General features: G+C 39.0%; 1 protein-coding gene and 1 long non-coding RNA gene across 3 annotated transcripts in view; one reads left to right on the top strand and one right to left on the bottom strand.

The window, feature by feature from the left end:
• The window catches only part of rbks (ribokinase), a 43,162-nt gene that overhangs the window by 11,423 nt on the left and 16,042 nt on the right, over positions 1 to 15,697 (bottom strand). For both annotated transcript variants that reach the window (XM_037796516.1, XM_037796517.1), the window contains 3 exons: positions 15,243 to 15,407; positions 9,460 to 9,551; positions 832 to 1,020 (listed from right to left, as the gene is read on the bottom strand). In XM_037796516.1, coding sequence (XP_037652444.1) covers positions 832 to 1,020; positions 9,460 to 9,551; positions 15,243 to 15,407 — 446 coding nt within the window. The remainder of the gene's footprint in view (positions 1 to 831; positions 1,021 to 9,459; positions 9,552 to 15,242; positions 15,408 to 15,697) is intronic.
• Positions 14,083 to 15,335, top strand: LOC119504428. The gene is made up of 3 exons (XR_005210566.1): positions 14,083 to 14,124; positions 14,536 to 14,640; positions 15,209 to 15,335. It is a non-coding gene; the product is annotated as an uncharacterized LOC119504428 (long non-coding RNA).

The raw sequence follows: 15,697 nt of genomic DNA, 5'->3' as shown, positions 1-15,697 counted from the left end.
AAAGTCGGGATCGTAAAAGTCGTTTGGATTAATCCTCTCGGAACCAAGAACCTCTATACATTATTTAATGCTGCTAGTGTGGCTAAACATACTAAATACTGTGTGGTCTGAAATGTGATGATTTGTTAATTTTACAGTCAATTTAATATGTTTGGGCTTTGGGATGTTGATGGGAACAAACAAGATGTGATGGACTTGTTTCACTATCTTCTGGCATTTTTTTTGGACTAAAATGATAAAATGAATAATTAAAAAAAACATAAATTAATAAATAACTAGCTAAATAACGCTAAGGTTTGGCGAGGAAAAACTGTCATGGCCATTTTCAAAGGGGTCCCTTGACCTCTGACCACAAGATATGTGAATGTAAATGGCTTCTATGGGTACCCACGAGTCTCCCCTTTACAGACATGCCCACTTTATGATCATCCCATGCCATTTGGGGGCAAGTCATAGTCAAGTCAGCACACTGACACACTGACAGCTGTTGTTGCCTGTTGGGCTGCAGTTTGCCATGTTATGATTTGAGCATACTTTTTATGTTAATGCAGTACCTGTGAGGGTTACTGGACAATATTTGTTAATGTTTTGTGTTGTTAATTGATTTCCAATAATAAATATATACATTTGCATAAAGTAAGCATATTTGCCCACTCCCATGTTGATAAGAGTATTAACTACTTGACAAATCTCCCTTTAACGTACATTTTTAACAAATAAAAAAAAATATGCGATTAATTTAGATATTATTAGATAGATAGATTAGATATTTTAATCGATCGACAGCCCAATATATGTGTACAATATATACATTATATGCGTCACGCTTACCGTAGTGTCCACTGTAGTGACTGCAGTATTTTGAACATGTTTTGAGGTCGACTCCTGTGCCTTCACCACCACACAGCCTTGGGGTCCCAAAGTGATGATGACTGACCCACAGCCTCGCCTCAGCAGCTCCTGACCGGCCAGATGTGCTTCCTCCACATTAGCTACTGAGGAGCCAGTCAGCAGCTCAGCCTGTAAAAGAGACCAGAGGAGAAGAGGTAAGACACCGCACACATACACTACTGTATAATCACACACTCTTCATTTAAAACATTTAGCGTACGATGATAATGGGACACTATTTCTAAGGCATTTTTCTTTTTTTCTTTTCTCGGTCAGGGAGCTAAGTTAATCAGAGGTTAGGAATTAAAATTAAAGATAGGGCAAAACCAGCACTAGTGTGTGGGAGACTGGGAGGATGCATAATGGAAATTCCCCAAGGCAAACACCCAGTACCAAGGACTGTGTGGAACATGCAAGAAGTCAGTTGATTTTTTGACTTTAGAAAAACTAAAAGCTTTGGCTCTCTAAAAAACACATGAAGTACAACACAATCATTTACTATGTCCGAGGAGCCCTAATTAGTAGTCTATTATGAGCCTTTTGCTTACTTGCTTGAGTTTACTGTTTTGTATTAACAGTTCAGTGATGAGTCAGCTCTTAATTACACACTGGCTGTGGTCAGACAGACTCATTAAACACATTCAGTCTGTTAAGGATTTGCTGGATTCCGTCAGCAGTCTGCGGGCCAAACGTTTTCAAAGAGTAGATTCTCTGACTGCGCTGGCTCATCTGGCTCCGAAATGACTAAACAGTGACAAAGCAGGACTCCACAGCTGATGTTTGAGCAACTTCAAATAAACTCAGAACCACAGCAGTTCTCTTACTCAGAGCAAGCGGCAGCCTCGATGAAGATGAGCCACGTCATTTTCTTTTCTCTAGTGATGAAAGGCGATCGCATGGCAAGTTTATTTAACTGGGAGAAAGTTATGTGACATGCAATTTACACCGTGACAACAATCCTCGTAAGATTAAATACTTTATATATTGTATCAAAACTGATACATACTTTTTTTTTTCATTTGAAATATTTTTACTATTCATGCCATTTTTTTTTTTTATTGTCTGACTGAAATGACTTGAGACCTGCTTGACCTGCAATCCACCTTCAACACAACATGTGTCCGTGGAAAGTTTTCAGAATCATTCATTCAAATTATGATGATGATGATATATAGATATATATATATATCTATATATCTATATATGTAAATATATAGAAATATATATATAAAAATAATAACTATATATATATATATAGTAACTATATATATATATATAGTTATTATTTTTATTAGAAATAATGTTGTTTTTTCAAAGAAAAGAGAAAAATATTTTATATATATAGATATATATTTTTATATATCTATATATATATAAAATATATAAAAAACTATATAGATATATATATATCTATATATAGATATAGATATATATCTATATATATTAGTATAGTTATATATAACTATAAATAACTATATATATACAACTATATATATATATTAGTTAGATTTGTTAGATTCTATATATTTGTTAGATTAGATCATAATCTAAATTTGGAGCATTATATATATATATATAATCTAATCCAACAAATCTATATTAGAATCTGCATATATGTTTAATACATGTCTAATATCTAAAAGATTGAGAACCTCTCGCGTAAAACACAAAATCACAGGCTCATCCCTCTGAATACAGACACCTCATATTAGTTTCAGTGCTTATTGCTCTGTAACATGTGTCTGCAGGCATTTCTCTTCATTTTCCCTGGTAAGAAGCATTGCAACATAATTGCTAATTACTTTACTGCCATTGCCATGCATTTTAAATAGTGGGAAAAATTAGATGCAAATTATTTTCTGATTACTGTCAAAATGCTACCGGGTGTCTGTTAGAGTAGTGTACATTGTGGTTAAATGTTGTATGCTTTTCAGCTCTACACTATTACTGTAGATTACTGTATTTTAGATGATTACAGTAAACTTACAAGTGATTGAAATATTTAAGGTTTGGTTTTCCTGAATAGAAACACACTTTGTGGTTGATACAGAGCAGAACAAGTCATTTGATGCAGTGAAGTACATCAGACAATCATCATTTTGTCTTATGTGATTGTAGGATTTACTGTAGTGTAAAGTCAGTATCTGGACTCCATCATTTATTTGATTTTGATTGTAATTTGATAGGGACAATGTAATCTAACATAGTTCCATTACAGGGCATGGAAATGATGTGCTGTACAAAGAGTTTATAGCTAATTTTCAACTCTTGTTGGTCTTTCACATGTACAGTGTAATTAAAATATACAGCTTTCTATATGATAAAACCACAATACGCTACAAATATGGAAATACAATAAAATACACATTACACAATACACTAATACACCTTGGTAATTTACAGTACAATTAGCTAAAAACGGATACAGCTCTGGTTTGCTTTTAGCCAGCACTTAACCTTTGTTGTAAAGGACTTTATATCTGGAATTAATTTGATTTCAGTTGGTGATGTGATCCAGAGTTGTCGGCCCTTTATAAAGAATGCTGATTGTCCAATTGTAGTTTTATGATGTGGTGTTTTACAGCTGCCATTCACTATGCTCCTAGTTACTCTATTACTGTCTTGTCTTCTGGAAAAAAAGGCTCTGGGGCTAGACTGTTAACACATTTAAAAACTAATCTGAGAAAACAACAATGAGTAAAGCTCTCAAAGCTGAGTAGATTGTGTTGTTTTAGTATGTGACAATGATCGAACAGGCTTTTTGTCCATTATTTTCAGTGCCTAATTGTATCAGGATGTAGGATGTTTGATTGTGGACGGTGATGCTTGAGCCCACACTGTTATACAATATGAAAAATGAGAGAAAAATAAATTATTGGGCTGCCTGAGTGGGTATGTAATGCCTGATTAATTTGAAATAATTAAGGTTGGTCTTAACCATTTTCGAAATTCTCAATTTTTTTTATTTTTTTATGTGACCACTGCAGAATAAGTTACTGTTTGACATAATTATTTGATAATGAGAATTTATTTAAAATGATTAAAATTCAGCGATAAAAATACAATGTGGTGATAAACTCACTGTTTGAGGTTTTGCTCAAATTGATTTAGATGTTTTATTGTTTTTGTGCTATGTGCGATATTGAAAGCAACATCAGGAATATATTATTTTGTGTTAAGAGGTCTGCAAATTAAAACTCAGTTGTAAAAATTGAGCCAAAGAAATTGAAATATTTTTCGATTTGCGTTTAACTCACACACTGTCATATATATATGATAGAACATCTATTTGTACTCTTGGTAATGTACTACATTTTGTGTTTTTTTTCTCCTTTTGTCTCCAAAACATTTTATTGCAAACTTGACATTAAATGTACACTCATTTTTTTTACTCATTTGTCTTTTCTGTTCAGAATATTGCATAAATATTATATCACTGTAATGCATTAATAAAAAAAGAGATTATACTTAAACATAAGAAAGACATTATCTGCTATAAATCAAATAGTATATACTTATTTTGTGCAGCTTTTATCCTTTTTGAACCAAGAGAAATTATGTTTTTATATGTTTGTTCTCAAAACCACAAAAGTAATTTGATTAGTGTTCCTCATAAAAAAAAAAGAAAAAAAGAAAATTAAACACAACCTGGAATCCATTTAAGGGTGGACTTCCCCTTTAATTTGCTGCAGCAATTACAGGTCTAAAATCCCCCTGCTCTATAAACTACTAGCAGTATGGAACACATACACGCATACAAAAAAAAAAGTCTTTATGCTGCTATCATGCTTCTATGTAAGTGTGTGTGTGTGTGTGAGAGATCCCTTTCAGATCTGTGGATGATAGAGATGTGGATCCATTTTGGCACGTGAGGTCCTCAGGTGGACATCAAAGATAATTCCCCTCGCTATAAAGCACTTCAGCGTAGAATGAGGGCTGAGGATCAAAGAGTGCCTGCACTTTGTCATCCTTAAGCCCCCCCACATACCCCCCGCCACCCCTCAGTTTGAGCATGGTACAGTGAGACCACACACAAACACAAACACACACACACACAAACCTGTACAGAATGTGTGCCGGCTATAACCCCACACGGGAGGGTCGAGGCACGGTTTACACTACAGCGTTGAATAGGGGTCTGAGGATCCGATCCCTCCCCCCACCCCCACCCCCTCCTGCTTTTGTGATCTGTCGAAGTGAACAATGACCTTGGACAGTTCAAAAATAAACCGCAGAGTGTATCGGTGCTTTTAGAGCCCGCAGCCACCCCGTTGCTGTCGGATGCCAAGAGAGAAAAAAGAGCCGTTTTGTTAGTCATCAGCTTCACACCAGGGCAGGGAATCAATCTACCTCCCTCTGTGTACAAGAATATGAGAAAGTTGAATTATGTCTCTCTTGCTGTCCATGTGTGTGTGTGTGTGTGTGTGTGTGTGTGTGTGTGTGTGTGTGTGTTGTGTGCACACACATACTGCACAAAGCATATGCAGTATAAAGCTGTTGACATGGTGGGTGTTTTTGCAACAGTATATATGTTTAGGGTGGAAATGATGTGCATTACATTACAGTAATATTGTATATTTATAGTTTTGAGAGGGAGTTTTTCCTCTCAGTGTTTAGTTTTGAATTTTGTTTCCAATGTTATCACACAAGGTATCTCTTCTTACTGACATGATGTGTAATTCTTGTTCCTGTAAATGAGTAACTTTATTTTATATTGGCACAGTATATTTATTATATTGGTATATTTTGTCTAATACGTTTGCTCCTGCATCAGTTTGTCTCAACCAAAGCCTTTTACGCTGTATTTTCTCTACATACCGTTACTGATTATAAATATAGTAGGTCTTTATTAACATTATACAATAAATTGTTTGAGTAGGAAAGTGGGCAGGGTAATACTTTTTTCCCCAAAATAAATAAATAAATAAATAAATAAATAAATAAATAAGTAAGTAAGTAAATACATTTTTCTATTTTATTATACAAAGATTTACAGTAGCAGAGAGCTCAACAACAAAACAACCAATATTATGGCATATAATTATACTTCGAATATAATTATATATACAGTAATTATATAAGCAAACTCCTCATTTACAGGAACAAGATTTAGACCAACTGAAAGCAGTTTTTTTTTATGCCAAACCTAAGAATAACATATATTTCAAATTTGAAACCATGTATGAAACAAAAACAACCTCATAAAACAATATAAAACCATATACGTAAACTTTGAAATTTACAGTGGACTTCACTACTCCATTCCTGTAACATTAATACTTACACTGACTGTAGCTTTATTTAGTAAATAAGAAGTCTAAGTCTCAGAAGTTGAAAAACATTTTTAAAAGCCTGCTCACAAGAAGAGGAATTATTTCCAAAATATCATGGCACACTGCTTTGTTAAAATACAAATATTAAAAACTTTAATATTGGCTACATGATTAAAAACAAGACCAACAGTTATCCATCTCACCAGACCAATCATGCATGTGATAATTTGCGCAGCTAACTTATTACACCTGTAACAATTCTATTAATGGACTCTGTCAAATATCATAGTAAACTTACATATAAGTTTTACATCGATTTTATATGTACAATATATAACGTGTAAAGGGAGGAAATAAAGTAGGGAAATAAAACTGTTAATGATGAAAATAATCTTGTTTGTAGCCCTTATAATAAAGTTGTTTTGTACTTTAACAAAGCAGTGTCCCTTGACGTTTGGGAGAGATCCATTCTTCTTCGTGTGTATTGAGTATTGCACCTCCCCGTGCATCAGGAGAAGCTGCTTTATGTTTCATTACTATCAGATCCAAGTAGTGCTCCCCTTTTCTTTTTTACTGTACTATTAAGTCTAATTAAATAAAGCTACTCAGGTACAGTAGCAATATGGAGGAAAGCTGCCAAAAGTAAAAGATAAAAAAAAATATTTTAAATACTATTTGGGTACGTTTAATGCCATAGAAATCTATTATTATTACTATCATTATTTTTTTATTTCGGCAGCTTCCGTCCTCCATACAACAATAATTACTGTTAATTATTTTACTTACACATTTTTTATAGCATCAAACTTTTAATCATAGCATGATGAATGCTAATTTAAACTGCCGTTTAACATAAAAAAGTCTTGTCCTCTTTTCCTTCTTGCATTCCATTACATCTAAAAAAAAATGCCTGTTGACTGTTATTCAAGATACTGTGTGTAAAGCAGCTTTTAAAAGTAGTGCTTCCTCTTTTTATTGCACTATTAAAAGTCTACTATAAAATTACATAAAGCTACTCAAGCAAAGTTATAATATGGAGGATGCAGGCTGCCAAAGTAAAAAAATAAAACAAAAATAAAAGGGAAAATGAATGCTTAAATTTATTAAAACAAATATTTGGGTACATTTAATGCCATACAAATTCATTATTATTATTATTAATATTCGTTTACTTATTTTTGATCTTGGCAGCTTCCGTCCTCCATATAAAAATAGTTACTGTTAATTATTTTACTTAATTATTTCTATAGCTTCAAACTTTTAATCATAGCATGATGAATGCTACTTTAAACTGTTGTTTAACCTTTAAAAAATGCCATTTTAAGTATTGTCAATAATATTCTCAACAAAACAATATATAGACATCTTAATTCACCTTTACCTGTCCCTGAGCAGGTTATTTTAGTGCCCTTTCCACCCCTGCATACTGCCTCATATAAAACATGACTGTACCTCCATGACCTGACACTCTTTAAAACAACAGAGAAGACATGTTGCGCTTTCGTCAACTCTCCCTTTCATGTTCCCACACCTGGCTACAGCCTCTCTCCGCCCTGCATCACCACATCAAATAGAGACTCCCGGGCAAACTCACCTCCACTTTATCCCCGAGGGGGCTGACTCAGCCAAAGAGCACATCTGCCTTGTTGTTTTTACTACGATTCCCATCTAACCCTGCCTCCCCCCCGTCTCTCACCTGTCATCACCTGACAGTCGAGACACAAGGTGTCATGACACTAGTTTTTTACCGTAAAAGGGTGGAGAGATCACTTATTTCCCTCTTCATACCAGAGGGTTTACATGTATGGCTAAAGGCTACAGTGGGGTTATTGATGTGCTGGCAGGGGTCATGACCCAGGAGACACAGTTGATTCACTGTGAAAAGGTGTGTGGATATGTGGGCGCTCATAACATCTCAAACCTCTGATCTCTTCCTTTCACAGAGAAGAAATACTACCTACCCGACTCAGGGCTGCACAACAAGCCCTCCGATGTTACTGTTCAACAAGTGTTGACACATATAAACAGCAGCTTGTGTTGATTTTAACAACTATGACTTATGGGGTGTTCACATAGAACGCGGTAACGGCACCACTTGCGCTCTGGAACCCATTATTTCCAATGATTTGCGTGGCTGATTACGAATTTTGATGGTAAATCTACCGCAGATATCACTGTAAACTGCATATACGCAATGCAAGAACAGCAGGTTAATTCCAACACAGTTTCACGGCAGTTTGTGAAATAGTCACGAAACTTAAAGGGGACACAACGTGCTCATTTTCAGGTTCATGTTTGTATTTTGGGTTTCTACTAGAACATGTTTACATGCTTTAATGTTCAAACAACACATTATTTTTCTCATACTGTCTGTTTGATTATACCTGTATTTACGCTCTGTCAGAAACGCTCCTTTTTAGCACTTTTCAGGGAATGGCAACGGAATTGCGTTGCTAGGAAACAGCTTGGGTTCATGTGTACATCCTGTCAGCTGATGTCATTCACAACCACTGCAACAGTAAATAAACTGGGACACATTTAGAATGTTTATGTTTAAAACTGTGAAATTGTCTAAATATTGTAGATTTGTGACATCACAAATGTACAGAAATCCTAACGGCTTGTTTCAAACGCACAGTTTCTGAATACGGGCTGTGTGTATTTCTCTGTGGATTAAGCGTTTTGATACTTTCACAGTATTTATATAGAACTTAAACCTGCTTTATAATATAAAAGACGTGAAAATCTCACTTTTTACAATATGGGACCTTTAAGTCTATTTGATTCGTGTACATAGACACGAATTTCAACGTATTTTTAATGCTTTTTCCTACAAATGTCCAGCAACACGTGACGTGACGAAGTCCTGTGTTTTTTGACCCACCATCCACCCCGACCTCCTCCATACGAGGCGTTCGCCGCTCTCTATACTTCCTGGTTCACAATTACGTGGAGTACATAATTACGCGCTGACATTCACGGAAAAATTTTTTAAATTCCTATGCCTATATGTACACGAATCAATACATTAAACTTAGTCACTACTTCACAAACTGCCGTTGCGACTGTGCTGTCAATTCAGTAACCACAATTTTTGCTGCGCTGTGACTGGTTTCAATTTCCTCTTTGCTCCCTTGTTATTGTTGTGAGCGTATACATGTGTGAGAAGGCTGTTATTGTGTGAGGAAGCATAAATGCTGCTGTGGTAAATACTGTGAGTTATGTGTGTGTGTGTGTGTGTGTGTGTGCGTGTGTGTGCGTGTGTGTGTGTGTGTGTGTGTGTGTGATTCATCACCTCAGACTCATTACAGCAAAACACATCAGAGGCGCTGTAGAAATCTGTATCCAAGTCAGGAATGGCCGGCGCTGGGTTGAATATTGTCTTTACTGTAACAACAAGCCAGGAAGTAGTGCAGTTTATTGACCACAGTGTTAAACATTATAATCTGCAGGCATGCAATCATTAGCAAGGGGTTAAAAAAAAAAAAATGGTTCTCAGTTCTAATTATCAGCTCGCCTTTCAAGGGATACAACTATGACAATGTCGCTCAGTGACACATTTTACTGATGGTTCTTTTCCATTTGCTAAGCGTCACTGTCAAGGTCTTGACATCACCTTAATTAAACTTTCAATGGGAACAAAGGCTAGTGGGCTACCACTGGGAATTGCTCTCGCATGGCAAAGCTCAAGTGGGTAAGCTTCTATAAAAAAAAAAGGCACCTCTTAAACGATTAAATTAGCATTCTCTGGAAAAGAACGCTGGAGGAAAAAAAAACTAAACGCTGTTGGAAACGGCCTCACATCCTGCAGCTTTTCGCGATGCGCCGTAACCCCTGCATTTATAGGATAGTGTGTGTCAACGCGGTATATAACCCCACATATGTGTGTGTCAGTGTGTGGGTGAGATGAGTTGTGACCCTTTCTCTGTGTGCTGAGGAGCGCGAGAGAGGGTGAGAGCGAGAGAGCGAGAGAGAGAGAGCGGGAGTGTTTGTCAGAAGTAATCCTCTGTACGTGTTGCACATCACTGTCTTATGCATATTCATGAGCAGAGAGCATTAATGCATCTAATACCATGATTTCTGTGTATGTGTGAGGATAAGCCCAGCTTGACGAAGCGATTAATTCTGATATCTCTGTGTACAAAATAAAGCCTCATGCAAGGGTGTGTGTGCGTGTGTGTGTGTGTGTGTGTGAGGGAAATATATGTTCAGCGTTGGTGACATCAAAGTCTGTTGTGCAAAAGTGTGTTGCTGCGTGTGTGTGTGTGTTTGCGTGGGCACATAAGAGAGCAGCTGCGTGGGTTTGTGCAGGGCTTTGGCCACCTGGCGCTTTGAGGTGGATGCTGGGCTGCTCGCTAGTAAAAGTGGAAATAACGTCTCTCTCTTTTTTCAACGCACACACTCGTACACTGTATGTGTACCCACTTGAGTCAAGGCTACGCCACAAAAAAGTGACACCAGGCTCTTTCTGACTTGACTTCTCTCTCTCTCTCTCTCTCTCTCTCTCTCTCTCTCTCTCTCTCTCTGTGTCAACTGAATTGCACCTCCGTTTCCATCGCTTTGGTTTCCAAGATGAGTGCGAGATCTCTGAAATGTGCCTCCGTTTTGCATAAAAGGAGGGATCTCTGTCGTCCCTCTTCGCCTGTTTTTTTCAGCCCTCTGTATCTGTTCCTCATCTCCTCTTTCACTACAAATGCTGTCCAGGGACCCTTAAAGAATACAGCTGGCGTTATTCTAGTTTTTGGCTGGACCACAGAGGGCAAGCCCGACAAACGCAAAAGTCTGTCATGGTACGTGTCCACGGGATCGCCTCGCTTCCCAGCATTGGACGCTTGATGGGCTGTCACTAGACACAAGGCACCTGATTGGACGAATGCTGTCCCTCACGGGTTGCTGCTCCCAGCTTTCAAACCGGAACCAACATGGCGGCTCGTTTGGAAACTTTCTTCTCTTATATCACAAAAAGAGTTCAGCATTTTATGTGAAGAATAAGCCACACACTTGTTGAATCTGTCTTTATTTTGGATCAACAACGGTTAGTTTAAAAGTATCTCGGGAGTTTCCAAAGGCGGCGAATCACGTCGGACGCCCTTAATTTGCATAAAGTAGCCTAGACCTCAACTGTATGCAAATGAGAAGTGGCCAACGTTACGATTTTTTAAAGCCTGAAAACAGAGCCATGAGGAGGTGCAGAAGTCTAGTTATCTCTTAGAACACTTAAATTAAAATATGTTGAAAGGTTATTATTGAATTTTTGCCCAATGATGCCAAAAACATTCTGCCTACTGCAGGTTTAACTTCCTTGCTTTGCAGATCAGATAGGAAATGTAAATTGTCCGGCCCCCTTGGCATTTAACTGTTTTTCAAATCTGGCCCTTCTAAAAAAAAAATAATTGAATAGGCCGGCTGCTGCATATTATGTAAACATGATAAATAAAGTATCACTGAATCCTGCAAAGGGCTTACTCATGCTTAGCCTATTGTCATTAATCATAGTATTATTTGTAGCCGTGGACAAAAGTGGTAGGAAGTACAATGCTGTCTTCCTCTATCTGCTCCCTTTTTTTTGGCCATCTGTGGCGCGATCACAGTGTTTGCGTCAAGCGTGTCCCTTCGGTGCTGATGTCGAATGCATGGGCCCCGATGCTCATGAAGTATACATACAATAAGACCTGCTGAGGATGGAAGCTGCCCATCAATATGCGTACAGGAGCAGCTTGCGTTAAATCCCTAGTACACTGATGCATGGAGGAATCTGCTACCGCGGACGTCACATTAACCGGCGAGTCGGTCTCAGGTTGCTTTGTTTTGCTCTCCAGGTGTTAGTGAAACCACACGTATATATACACACACACACACACACACACACACACACACACACACACACACACACACACACACACACACAGCTGCTGGGACAGATGTGGTAATACTGGGAAGTGTGCATACTGAGTCATGTCTGGCAGGAGAATGTGTGTGTGTGTGTGTGTGTCATGACTCTGGGCTTTTTTTTATTGCACGGAGGTTCAAAGTCTGGTCGCACATGTGCTGGAAGAGCAGCCAGAAAAAAGTAGAAAAAGTAGAAAAATACAGCAGTTTGGCCGAAAGGTGGACGGAAAACAAGGACAGAGGGGAAAACAGGGTAAGACGGAGATCACTCACACACTCTTACACACATGCACACACACACACGTACACACACAAAATCAATGAGTCATCAGTGAGTATGTGAAAGGGCTTTAAGAGGCTCTAATTGCATCTGGTGAGAAATATAAAAGCGGCTTCTTGCTCAGACAAGGAAGAGGGGGAGGAAGACGGAAGAAGAAAGAAAGAGTGAAACTACACAACTCCTACCGTTTCCTCAGCTCTCAGAATTAATTTAATTCCATTAAGTTGTCAATATTAAATGGTAGATGGCAATAAATCACGTAGACACGTGTGTTTTCCTCAAAGAATTACATGCGAGGAGAATAAACTCTCCTTGTTAGAAGTGTTTTCTGAGAGAGAGATCCACAGTACGTGTGGCTCGATGGTGACATTTGCGTAATTTGAGCGGCGCTTCACCCCCGCGCCATTAAATCCTCGCCGCCGCCAAACCCATTAACACCCTATTCTCTCTGGAGGACTCCATTTACGCAATGCTTCTGGTGGCGGCAGCATCGGGGGTGCCGTCTTTGCCAAGCGTCTTCGCTCGCCTCGCCTCTCTCCTGGTGCCACATGCAGAGCCTAATCCCACGGTATACGGTCGACACGGTGAGGAAGGAAGGAGGGGGAGAGGAGGGTGGCGCTCGGCGAAGGCCATCTGGGTGTCCCATCTGCAACACGGTTATGGCTGCGACTCTTGCGTTCTGGCAGCCCGCAGCGAGCGATTACCAGCGACAGGCCCTGATGACAAGGGCGAGAGGCTCCCCAGACGTCTCGGATGACGCGGAGGACTGCTAATAATAGGACGCCGTTAAAGACGATGAGCTCAGTAACCTGGTTATCACCGAAAAGGTGGCGGGAGGAAGGGACAGAGGGAGGGTTGAGGTCTAAAATAGGTTTTGTTTACGCAGGACAACAAGTATCCTGTTGGCTTTTAGTGATGTGTCTACAGACACGGTGGGTTGATGGAGAATGTGAGCAGCAGGGACCCAAGTTTAACCGCTTATTGCACTTAAAGTGATACAAGTCAGTGGGAGGCCTCTCTCTCTCTCTAGAGGAAAGTGTAAATGTGGAATACAAACAGAAAAGTCACATGACTGATTTAGATTGATTTTCTCGTCCTCTCTACTCTATTTTTTTTGTGTCATCCAACCGCAAAAGAGTTCTGCTGCTGGGTTGTAGACACAAAAAGTGATGAAAGTAGGTTTGTGAAGTAAAAAGAGAGCTCAAGAGAGAAGTTACAGTCACACCTTCACACACCTGGCCAACTGCTGTGAGAATTCGGTTTCATAAAGTTACAGAAATTGTTGGACGCAGGCCCCCGATTCTGACATTGAAAAGGCCAACAAGTAAAGTCAAGAGGAAAAACACAGAAGGCTCTTTTTGCGGTGTGTCCCGCACCGTCGGCTCCAGTCTGCCCGTGTTTGAGTTTTTTTTTCCGGCCGGTTCAGCATGTTGAATCGGCGGCGGTGCCCGTCGGTGAGAGAAATCACTCCGATTGGCTGTTCAGCTTAAATGAATCAGTGCGCGAGAAGAGAAACGGAAGCGAGGAAAGCAAGCCAACGAGTAAAGTCAAGACGGTGAACACAGAAGGCTCTTCTCATTTTTCATCTTCGACGACGTACATGGAACCTGACTTGGCGGAGGTCTGGCGAACGGAACGCAAAAAAATGTCCAGATATACTACGAGTGAATACATAGAGTGTGATATTGATTAACTGTCAGCATCGATTTTGACCAGTGGAAATACAAAAATATACCTTTTTCTATTTTAGGAATGCCTCTGCACCTCGTCGGTCAGGACCTGTAGCTCACGGTCTGAAAATGTCTTTTTCTCTCTGCCATTGTTCAGTCTGCTGTGTTTCTTGGCGCAAAAGCAACATTTATACTTTGCCACATGGATAATTGCAATCAGACGCAAAAAAAAGGGCAAATTACACTCAGCTGCAAAACTCTGGCCGTGTTTGCGCTGTAATATCACTAGCGCAATATGTTTTGTGAAGCAAGAGTGTGTTTTATTGCTAATGAATTCAACTTTTCATTTGTAATACAATACATGGAACTGCATCTAAAGTGGGATACTGTACCTACAATTTATCTTTTTGACAATGCCAAATGACACATAAAAGAGTGTAGGCTGTGTTCAGTTTGGATTCATAGCAGCAGTAAATGTGTGACAGTGAACCTTTACTTAGCCATGTACATGTATGGTCTATTGTGTTTAAAGAATGTGCAAAGTCAGGCCAGCCAATGAGTCAGTTTGGACAGAGCAGCTCCCCTGGCCGAAGAGGAGCAGCTCAACAGGGTATGCATGAGGATTAAGATGGAAGCAGTATGTATATGGTCATACTTTGGCAAAAAATATGAGGGTTTAGGACATACTGATGTGGATTAAGATTGCGGAAGTCGTTTGAGAAGTTTCTATGGACATTTCTTTGGACACATGTTCTTCCTTATTACTAGGATCCATGAGTACACACTGAACATAGCCCTCATTCTCCCTTATGGGAGTAAACCTATTTCCCTATCCACCCAACATGGGGTGAGTGTTGCAAAAGAAAGACGTAGCAAAGTTGGCGTGTCACTTTAAGGTAGAATGCGATATATATAAATATAAAACTAGTTTTATGACGCTGTTCATGGTTTGTTTAACAGATGAAAAAGGGGCAGTCATGATCAGTTGAAAAAAAACAACCTTTTTTATCTAAAAGTTACCTGTAACTACGACTATGGTCAAACAAAGTACTGACCGAGCCTTGGAAGATCAAAATAAACATAGCTAACGGAATGCAAATGTAACCACCTGTTCTGTATTACAGAAGAGCGACATTATAATACATTTTCAAACTTCTTTTCTTCTGTACTTTTTAACAATAGATCATTTTCCTCTCTGACTTCAGAGGAACTCACCATCACACACTGACACTCACTGACCTTTGTTCTCCTGAGCCATGCGCAGCGCCTGCAACGATGTCCGCGGGCTGATCTCCAGCTGGCACACCAGAATTTTTGCGCGACGGATGGCTGGAAGAGCGTTCTGCAGCTCCTCGCCGCCCAGCAGCATGTTGGCACCGGCCACGATCACGATGGCATTCTCACCTGTCCGCCGACGCCAAAAGAGACGTGTGAGGACACAACAGCCCCTGTATCACGACTTTGAGAATCCATGGGGACTCTCCACTCCATAAATAGGGCTAAACTGGGGATGAGTGACCTCCTGTACAATTTACTTTTACACATACTTTCTATTTTTATTTTTACACTATGTTTGAAGGGTAATATTTTGGCGTGAAAATGGAAAATATGTAGCGTCAAACAGGATGTCAATAGTCAAGTTTCTATCAAAATTGTTACTCCTTATTAACCCTTTAAGCATATACTCAATTTGT

Source organism: Sebastes umbrosus, chromosome 16, assembly GCF_015220745.1.
Source record: "Sebastes umbrosus isolate fSebUmb1 chromosome 16, fSebUmb1.pri, whole genome shotgun sequence".
NCBI classification, from domain to species: Eukaryota; Metazoa; Chordata; class Actinopteri; order Perciformes; family Sebastidae; genus Sebastes; species Sebastes umbrosus.
The sequence above is the reverse complement of the archived record's forward strand: the minus strand, read 5'-3'. Positions and strand labels throughout refer to the sequence as shown.